Below are 11,284 nucleotides of genomic sequence, written 5' to 3' on the forward strand. Positions count from 1 at the left end.
AAATCAACATTGTTTCCTTTGGTTTAGCAGCATAAACACAATAAACTATCCACACACATACATACATTTCTGAACCATTTGAGAGGAAGTTGTATACAAAATATGTCCCTTTATCTTCTTTTTTTCTCATTTTATTGAGGTATTATTGACATAGACTATTTTGTAAATGTAAGATGTACAATCTAATGATTTGATACATATATTTACTGCAAAATGTTTACTGCAATAGGTTAGTTAACACATTCTTCACCTCAGAGAATTACCATTTGTTGTTGTTATGGTGAAGCATTAAAATGCTACTCTCACAGCTACTTTCAAGTATGCAATACAGTACTGATAAAAACAGTCACCATGCTTTACCTTAGATCTCCAAAATTTATTTATCCTATAACTGGAAGTTTGTACCTTTTGACCAATATCTACCTGTTTCCTCCACTGCTCTGCTCTGGCAATCACTGTTCTACTGTTTCTATGGATTTGCTGTTTTCAGATTCCACATATAAGTGAGATCATATAATATTTGTCTTTCTCTGTATTGGTTTGCAAGCCCCTCAGGAGCTTCATAGATGAGATATGAAGCCTACAACTGTACACAGAAAACAGAAAATAAAGAGGCAGCCCCACAAAAAAATAAATAAATAAATAAAGCCTCCTGACACTCAGGATATAAAGTCTACCTGTAGTTGGGGTGGGAGGTGGGTACTGAAAATATTTACGTAATCATGTAACCAGTGTGTACATATGAGATCTTTCCAAGGAGCTCAGGGATCTTGTATTTATATACCTTATGGTAGATCAAAAAGTGAAAAAAGAAATGCTGGGCCAATGAGTAAGACAGCAGGGGGGAAAAGCATGAAAAATACTAACAGTGGAGAAAATAACGCATTTCTGCATTGAGAACCCTTTAGAAGTTTCATTTTAAACAGCCTCAGAAGAAAGAATTGACAACAACAAAGATAGAAAAAAGGGAAAAGACAGAAGACGGAATTTGGAAAACAGAAAAGAAAAAACAAGACAAAGAACAGGTAGGAGAAGAATGGTGTGTGTGTCTTTGTCAACCCATATTTCCTCAGAGGTTTACATCTTGAGAAATCAGTTAATAAAAGCCACAGCAACTCTGGTCAATATGAGAAAGCTACAAGGTACAAAGAAAAATCCCTTCCCTTCGAGGCATAAGCACTGACCTGTAACAGCTGTGTGGCAGTAGCTCTCTGCTCAGGATTCTTCACGAGGCACTTTTTAACAAAATCGGTGAAATCATCAGACCACAGTTCTGGCTTCCGGAATGTTGGTGGTGGATTTGTGGGAATCATAAAAATAGCCTAGCAAAAATGAAATAGCCAAAAGAAATTAAGAATCACAACAGCCCACCAAAAAAAACAAATCTCTCTATCTTTCTATCAGACTCTAAATCTGAAAAACAAATTTAAGCTGTTCTAGGATTTCCAGTAAGATTGCAATTCAGGAAGCAAGTCCATCTGCTACTAATGTAATCATTTCCCATTAAATTTCCTCTATTTGAATTGTAGCTCATTGAGCACATCATTCTTTATTTTATCTATTATTTTTAATCAGTCTCCAAAAAAGACTGCAATTCTAACCCTTTTACCAAATTAGGAACATTCTCTAATTAAACAGATATATTCCCTAATTTTGCTATTGCATGCCAGATTTACTTCCCATTTCAGTTTTATGTAAGTACTGCTGCTTAAAATGGATAGCAGCAGTCCAATTTGTTTCTGCAATCCAGAATATTTAAGTATAAATAAAATTACTACTGTGATTAGAAATAATACTAATAGAGCCAAGACTTTTGCTTCCTTTTCTAAATATGTGAATCAGGATTCATAATAAAAAGTATTAAAGGTAATATACCACTTAAATTTATCACTAATGATATAATTTAGTATTAGTAACTTAGAACTAATTAAATACATTCAGAAAGTGCAAAATTCAAAAGTTTTAAAAAGCCCTCCTGCCATCTCTGTCCTCCTGGCTGTCAGTCATCCTTTCTTAACCAAGAGAATTAATCCCTAATGTTCTTAGGAAATCACTGTATATAATTAAATAACTTCTCTCTTGGGCATCTATAACAGTTCCTGATAACATACTATTGCTAAAACATCATTTTCTTTGAAAAGATATAAAAATGAAAACATAGTAAAGACAAATGTATCAAGCACTCAATAAATATTGCTATTACCATTTTCACTTTCATATAATGTTATTAAAAAACAAGAGGCAAACACAGCCATGACAAAAATTTTACAAAGTAAAATGAATTCAACCATAGCTAACTGTAGTTTAACAGGTTAATGTATATAATTATACAGTCAACACAACAAGTGAGATGAGGAGAAAAATGGCTTTTGGCAATGTTAATTGATATATATGCATTGGCAACATACAAACATTGCCTCTCAAAGATGTAGGAAAGATGAAACATCTAAAAAACTCCCTTTCTAAGCTGCAGAATTCTCTGACTTTCTAGAAGGGAGGTATCTGTCTCTGTTCTATTCTCATTTTTTGGCCTGGCTTTGGTGGTCTTCTCTCTTCATATATAAACAAATTTCCTTACTGCAAAAAGAAAATAAAGATGGCAATACTACAAACCACAGCAAGACTCAGAAACTAGTTTCTTTGGTTATTTTTATCATTGAAAGAAAGTAATCATAATTATGTTTAAAACTTTTGTTCATACATGGAGAAAACACCACAGCTGTAGAAAAGTAATAAAGATAATACATTCTTGGGGATATCAATTTTAATGTATTTTGTTGCTATAATAAAATCCAAGGTATTTTATTAATTGTTCAAAGTCATTTACAAGTATCTTAAAATCATAGAATTTCCATAATTAAAGATATATGACAGATCATTTAGATCATTTAACAGAAGAGGAACCAAAAGCCCAGAGAGGCTAATTCAACGTATTTTTCTTCCCAGGCCCTCCTCTTCCAAGGGGGGAAGAAAGTATAAGCAAGGTTTAAGCCTTTAAGATAAGACAGTGACTGAAATTACCTTAAAACTGACTATAATCACAAATGTGACTGTCGACAGCGTTGAAGGTCATTCAATGAAATATGAATGACAGAAAGATCAGTAAGTGGAGAAAATATAGTCTTTTCAACAAATGGCGCTGGGAACATGCATTAAAAATGAATTTGGATTCTTATACCATACACAAAAATTAACTGAAAATGGATCAATGACCATAACAATAGAGTTAAAACTATAAAACTTAGAAGAAAACATTGGGGGAAAGCTTCAAGGCACTGGATTTGGCAATAATTTATTGATGTGACACCCAAAATCTAGGCAACAAAAGAAAAAAATGGGTAATTGGACTTCATCAAAATTTAAAATTTGTGCATCAAAGGATACAATCAATAAAATGAAAAGGCAACCCCAAATGGGAGAAAATATTTACAAACCTTATGTGTGGTAAGGGTTTAATATCTGGGATATATAAAGAACTCTACAACTCAACAATAAAAAACCCCAAGAACCCAACTTAAAAGATGGACAAAGAACTTGAATAGGTATTTATTTCTTCAAAGAACATATACAAATGGCCAATAAGTACATGCAAAGATACTCAACATCACTAATCATTACAGAAATGCAAATCAAAACCACAGTAAGGTACCTCTCACATTCATTAGCATGGCTTTTATTAGAACAGAAAATAACAAGTGGTGGCAAGGATGTGGAGCAATTTGAATTCTCATGCATTGCTGATGGAGACATAAAATGGTGAAGTTGCTTGAAAAAGAGTGTGGTGATTCCTTGAAAAATCAAACATAAAATTGCCATGATTCTCCTAATTCCACTTCCGGGTATGTACCCAAATGAAGTAAAGGCAAGGAAGAGATATTTGTATATCCATGTTCATAGCATCATTATTTACTGTGGCCAAAAGATGGAAGCAACCCAAGTATCCACTGAGAGATGAACAGATAAACAAAACATAGTGTTTATGCTGTATACACACATAAAATGGAGTATTATTTAACCTTAAAAAGAAAATTTGGGGGGCGTGTGGGTGGCTCGGTTGGTTGAGCATCCGACTTTGGCTTAGGTCATGAGCTCATGGTTTGTGGTTTCGAGCCCCGCGTCAGGCTCTATGCTGAAAGCTCCGAGCCTGGAGCCTGCTTTGAATTCTGTGTCTCCCTCACTATTTTTGCCCCTCCCCTGCTTGTGCGCTCTCTTGCATGCTCTCTCTCAAAAATAAACATTACAAAAAAGAAAATTTTGACACATGCTACAACACTGAAAAACCTTGAAGATGTTATGCTGAGTGAAATAAGCCAGTCACAAATGACCAGGCATTATAAGATTTCTCTAATATGACATTCCTCGAGTAGTCAAATTCATGGAGACAGAGAGTGGAATGGTGGTTGCCAAGAGTTGTAGGAAGGGGGGAATAGGGAGTTAGTATTTAATGAGCAGAGTTTTAATTGGAACAGATTTTAAAAATCTGGAGATAGATAATGGTGATTTTTGTACACCAATGTAAATGTACTTGATTTCACAGAACTGTACACTTAAAATGGTTAATTTTAGAGGTGCCTAGATGGCTCAAGTCAGTTAAGCATCCAACTTCAGCTCAGGTCATGATCTCGCATCAGGCTCTGTGCTGACAGCTCAGAGTCTGGAACCTGCTTTGGATTCTGTGTGTGTCTCTCTCTCTGCCCTTCCACCACTCATGTTCTGTCTTTCTCTCTCAAATGTTTTAAAAAATTTTAATGGTTAATTTTATCCTGTGTATATTTTACCACAATAAAAAATATGGATGAAGGAAAACATAAAGTAATAATCAAGTTCAGAAATATTTGTTAAGTGCCTACTGCAGATGAAGCATGGCGTTAAGCATTAAATGGGGCTCAAAGAAGCAGCAGGAAATATAGTCATTACCCTTAAGAAACTTCTAACCTAGTCTGTCAATGAAAGCACAAACAATAAAAGAATTAAATGACAGTATAATAATAAAAGAAATGATAGTAAGGCATATAGAAAAAAAGGTCATTCCCCTTAGAAATAGTGTACGGAAAAGCAGGAGAGTGGAAATAGGCCATCAGGAGGAGCAGAGAACAGATGACTACTAGGTAAGGTACAGGAAATGAGAAGATTAGAAGGGAAATGAAGAATATGGAGTTTGGTCAGCAAGAAAGTACACAACTAAAAAGAAATTTTTTGGGGTGTGTGTGTGTGTTTATATATTTGTTTTTGATTAGGTTGTTTATGACCCAAGAAGTAGATTAAACAAAAACAAAACCCCTGAAGACACTAAATATGGAATAGAAAAGGCAGTTAGGGGCTAGTATAGTTGGCCCAACATAAGTAATAACAAATTCAAAAAAGGGTGGTTTCTATGGGAATGAAATGGAAGAAACGAGGTAGAGGAGACACTGCAAAGGAAGAACCAAGACTATATCTTAGCAACACTGTGTGAGAGGGATGGAAAAAAAGGACGAATGAAAGAATTCAAGAAATTAAAAAAACAATACCTTAATTGCAAGGCACTCAGGTATTCTAACAATTCACTACATCATTTTTCCCAAAGCCCTTGGAAGATGCAGCAATTTGTTACAGCGTGTTACCACTGATTCCTAACTTGGAAAGCGATCCAAAGGACTTTCCATGGACAAAGCAGTGACGATTCAATATCCAAGTCTGATGATTCTAAAGTAAGAGGGAATCTCTTTATTAGGCTATTCATCTTCTTCCAAAAGTGGAAAATCCTTTCATAGAAGAGAACATTCTTAAACATCTTATATATTACACATATTTACATCTAACATGGTCCTTCAAAAGCAGTACAGGTAGTTTTACGACACAATAAGTACCTATCAAATGACATGTATCAAAAATACTTTCTGTGTGTTCAACTATGTTCTAATAAAGTTGCATCAAACAAAACATCAGTGGGCATATTTTGTGCAGTCAGTATCAAGTTCACAAGGTAAGACTCTGCTGGAATTAGGCTGATTTCATCCAAGATACATGTTCTCCCTTTTACACGGGCCCCATTTAGTCTGGCTCAATTATCTACTCTACCTGATGATTCTTTCAAGTATTTAACTTTGTGAGCCCTGCGATTACGAATTTTAAAATAAAACACATATCTCAAAGCCACAGAGCCCAGTCAACTTGTTGGCGGCGGGAGGTGGAATTAACACATGAAACAAACAGCAACAATGAAGTGCTGAAAAATAAAGTTCCTATGTAGATAACCTAATTAATCACAGCTACATAGTTGAAACAGAACCTAATCTGGCTTCAAGGATGGGCGAAATGGGGTTAATATCAGCTGCTGGAAAAGGCACACAAAACCACCTGCTACTTCAATTAAAGAATAAAAATAAATTTGAACTCTCATCTCTGCAACACAGTTCAAAGCACCCACATAAATCCCTATACACTGACCTCAAACTGCAGGTAAATGATACTAGATTGTCTAGATAAATGTTCATCAGCACTTCTTACAAACTGATGGATAACAACTCCGTGATTTATGTTCTTGCAGCTAATGTTCTCCTTTGAACTTTGAGTCAATAAGTTGCAGTCTTATCTTCTGATAATCTTAACATATAAGGCTCACCTCAGCAGTAGCTATTAGAAACTCAAGGATAAAAAAACTGAACTCTAACTCTTATTTACCCAGTACTATCATAAAGTGATCCTAAAAGGTTCACATTCTAGTCTCAAACAGCATTGAACTGCATCTAGTTCCAACAAATAAGTCTCATTATATGGTCTACCAAAAGTAGAGACTCCGAAAGGCTCCAGGAAAATCACTATACCTCTTATTTCTATTTCTGTTTTTTTATGTTAATCAATAACAAATGGGCAGATTTTCTCACAGACTTAACTTTGTTCAACTAATTTAACCTAATCATGAATCATGAAGGATCCTCTTAAGAATCTCTAGGTCTTGCATGAGCTAATTAGGTAATAGGCCCCTGCTGTAGAAAGTCTCGGCAATCAGTGGCTACCCTTAGACTAACAATTCACTCCCTCCCCTGCCACCAACCAAATCCTGGGGACACACATTACAGCCATATAATTTATCTTATCTCTAACACCATTCTGAAGAATGTTAGTGCAATGAACGATACGATTTTCCTTGTGTTTGTTTCTACACAGTGTGTTGCTTAACTACATATTGCACCTTTACTTGAGTTTTTAAAATTTATCTTTAACGCTTATTCATTTTTGAGACAGAAAGTGTGAGCACAGGAGGGGCAAACCAAAAGGGAGACACAGAATTCACAGCAGGCTCCAGGCTCTGAGTTCTCAGCACAAAGCCTGATATAGGGCTAGAACCCACGAACTGTGATATCATGACCTGAGCCAAAGTCGGACACTCAACTTACTGAGCCACCCAAGTGCCCCTAGACCTCTGATCAGGTTTTAAAAAGAACTTTCCCTGATCATGAGCAGTCTAAAGAGGCCAAGAAATAGAAGTACCTCAAAACAAGTAATTCACTCTATGCTTGGAATGTCACGCCTTAGACTCCAGGAGCACCCACATGTGGAAAGAGCTGGAGAAAGCACAACGCCTGCACTTTATCATCTCAGTGGAATGAGTCAACACATAAGCCTGAAGCTAAGGGAACTGGGTTTGTGAATGTACAGAAGCAAGGACACCCGGAATAACAAAGGAATCTGTGCCACTATTCAAGAACCTCAGGTATATGAGCAAAAGGTTATCTTCATAACAAATAAATGAGATAAAGACTGAGAAAGCACTTTATAAAACTTCAAAGAACTAAATAAACACAGCTGTTTATTTTTCTTGATAGCAAACATAATCCACAGGCAGCAAGCTACTAAGTCAAATAAAAATATATAGCTTCTAAAAATGATACACAGCAATAAGAATTTTTAAAAGACTACACAAATAAGATGGCAAACAACACCACAAAATGAAGTCAACAGTGGGCCTGCGTCAGAAAAATAGGCTTGAGCTCTTGATCATCCTCTGGCTGATTGTGCAGCTTCAGTATTTTCATCAAGTGATGACGTTGCACTACATGGTTTTCAGGTTCCTTTTTGGGTCTAAAAAACTCTGGCACTCTAACTGCCTAGCGATCAGGAGTTAAATCCTCACTAGCCAAGTACTATTAAGAAAGGAGATGGAAGTGGGGAAGGAGAAGGAAGAACAACAAAATGGTTACTAGATGTTAACACAAAAGTGCGAATATACATTTTTATTACCACTCCCTCAAATGCAACTTTGAAGCAGAAAGAACACTAAAATTCAGAGTGAATCTTGCTATTAGGGTGCAGTTTCTACAGTAAGCACAGGGTTAAAGTACTGTGAGCATGACCTCACAATTCACCTCAATTCCAATCGCAGGAACTTCAATAATCATTAATCTGTCCAATAAAGGCCAATTTGCCTGCCGAGGTACCAAATTAAGGGAAGAGATACAGATAATGTCCTGGCGGTACAGAGTGAATCAGAGAACCAGCTCCAGAGGTCTGAGCCAGCTCTGAGAGCACTGGGTACAATAACAGTACCATTATACGTAGCTATCTGACCTATTTTACTTCTCTAGGCCTATTTTTATGTATTAAAAATGGGAATAATAGTACCTACATTACAGAGCTGTTCTGAAGCTTACATAGGCTAATAAATGTAAAATACAGCAGCACCTACCACACTGTAAATGCACAAAAATCACCCCATTTTACTGAGGGGACCCACAAGAGTAAACTACCTTATTCAGGATCACACAGATAGTAACTGGCTGTCCACACAGAAACTCAGGTCTATCTGGCTCCTTAGCTACTTCATGCTATCGCTGTATTTCTATTAAATTTCTGCCAGAGATAATTCTATCACAAGATAAAAGCTCTATAACGAACATTCAGTCTCCCAAAAGAAAATGGAGAGCTTTTTGTATAAAGATGGTTATAGTTCACTTTTTATAACAGTGGAAAACTGCAAACAAAAAATACCAAACAATTAAGAAATGGTTAAGCAAACTGCTATGTATCAATAAAATGGAGCAACATATTGCCATAAAAATAACAAATATGTGAACCAAAATCACAATGAAATGTTTTTTAAGTGAAAATGAGAAAATAAAACAGTCTGTACTATATGATTACCTTCAGTAATGACATGGAGCAATACGTCACAAAAACGACATGTAGCAATAAAGACTGAAAGATGGTACAGAACCTCAAACATTCAAAATATCAATTCACAACAGCAACTGTCTACAAAATTACAAAAGATTCTTTTTACATTTTTTATGCTCAAGGCCACTCACTATATATATTAAACTTTTAAAAACTGTACTTGAGGGGCGCCTTGGTGGCTCAGTCAGTTAAGTGTCGGCTCAAGTCATGATCTCGTGGTTTGTGAGTTTGAGCCCTGTGTCTGGCTCTGTGCTGACAGCTCAGAGCCTGGAGCCTGCTTCGGATTCTGGGTCTCCCTTTTTCTGCCCCTCCCCCATTAGTGCTCTGTCTCTCTCTCTCTCTCTAAAATGAATAAACATTTAAAAAACCCAAAGAAAACCAAAAACCCGTTCTTGCAGTTGATCCAAGGCTACATTTAGAACCACCACTGAAGTTCCAGCCCACTGCAATCTGCCTCTACAACCACTTCACACACAACACAATTTAAATTCTAACACCTTCCATGGCTTCCATCTTTTGAGGTTGAAATATAATGTCCCTCTGACACAATGCAAAAGTATTCATACAACATGGCTAAAGAAGAAATCGGAAATGAATAAGAGCCAAAGTTAAGGAACTTTCCCACCCTAGTCTCTCTCCGCATCTCCCAAGTTAGAATTCCTGTGTGTGACCAGTTCAACCGTTTTGAGCACAAAAAATGTATCCGTAATACCTGCAATATAAGAATTTCTTTAAAAAAAAGAGTTTATTCAAGAAGCTTAGAATTTAATGGGATGGGAAAATGCACACCAGATCATTTCAATAAAATAGTATAAGTACAAAAATATGTGTGAACAGTGGGCATCATGACTTGGTCCAAACTGAGGTTTAAAAAAAAATGAGGGGCGCCTGGGTGGCTCAGTCGGTTAAGCCTCCGACTTCGGCTCAGGTCAGATCTCACGTTTGTGGGTTCGAGCCCCGCATCAGGCTCTGTGCTGACGGCTAGCTCAGAGCCTGGAGCCTGCTTCCGGTTCTGTGTCTCCTTCTCTCTCTGCCCCTCCCCCTCTCATGCTCTGTCTCTCTCTGTATCAAACATAAATAAAACATTTTTAAAAATTAAAAAAAAAAATGAGACGTAGGCTGAATGCTGAAGACTGAGTGAGTTAATGAGTCATAGAAAAGGGAACAGCATGTTCAGGATATGGGGTCTGAAACACCACAGGGTCTGTGAAGGAAAGTGACTTGTTTCAGGCATGGGGAAGGGAAATTACAAGGTGAGCCTGAAGTATCTTATTGGCCATCAGAGAAAGGAGCCAAAGACCAATTGAGTCATGTCAAAAGAAGTTCAGAACATGGAGAGCTTAGCTCCACCCATAAGAGATTATAATTTACTTGATCTGAAGTGAGGACCAGTAACAGTATTTTGTTGTTGTTGTTGTTGTCTCCCAAGCAATTCTAATGTGTAGTCAACATTGAGAACACTGTTCTAGGACATATAATATAAGGCAAGTATTATCTCTCCATATACCTCAATTTCAATACCTCCCACATTTTAACTGGTACTCGGATTAGTTATAAACTCATTCGAAATGCCCTGGATGACATGCAAACTACTTAAAAGCATAAGTACAGTGCCTCAAGTTTTGTATCCCCATAGTATCCGGGCAAAGTCACCTCTGCAAAATAAAACCTAAATTTATATCAAGAGTGTTAATATAAAGACTTCCATTAAATATGGTTATTTGAACATACTGATTTACCTCAACTCCACCTCCTGATATTTCAGGAATATCATTACTGAAAGACAGTAAGAATTAAACAAAAAAATAGTAAGTTGTGAAAAATGACAGTAGCAGTTCTATCCCTGAATGGCTATGCGACTTAGACTCAATTAAGTCTTCATCATAAAGTAGAGGTAACAGTAGTACCATTTGGTTGTCTTTCAAACCCATCTAATGGATAGTTGATACCTGTCACAACACAGCATTTTATATACTGTTAAGTGAAACTGCAATACAATCTAAGTTTATTTTGGGAGTGTTTGCTGTATAATTGGATTTAATGAAATGTTTAGAGGTGCAGTAGGCATGACTTTGAGTAGATAATGAAAGAAAATGCAAAATGCTTATTGATTTATGATGTGGTTTCA

The 11,284-nt window shown here is 36.4% G+C and overlaps 1 protein-coding gene across 2 annotated transcripts in view; it reads right to left on the reverse strand.

Annotated features, from left to right (window-relative positions):
* Positions 1 to 11,284, reverse strand: part of STK3 (serine/threonine kinase 3) — a 255,658-nt gene that overhangs the window by 114,510 nt on the left and 129,864 nt on the right. For both annotated transcript variants that reach the window (XM_029923871.1, XM_029923870.1), the window contains exon 7: positions 1,185 to 1,322. In XM_029923871.1, coding sequence (XP_029779731.1) covers positions 1,185 to 1,322 — 138 coding nt within the window. The remainder of the gene's footprint in view (positions 1 to 1,184; positions 1,323 to 11,284) is intronic.

This window comes from Suricata suricatta, chromosome 15 (genome assembly GCF_006229205.1).
Source record: "Suricata suricatta isolate VVHF042 chromosome 15, meerkat_22Aug2017_6uvM2_HiC, whole genome shotgun sequence".
In the NCBI taxonomy this organism is placed as follows: Eukaryota; Metazoa; Chordata; class Mammalia; order Carnivora; family Herpestidae; genus Suricata; species Suricata suricatta.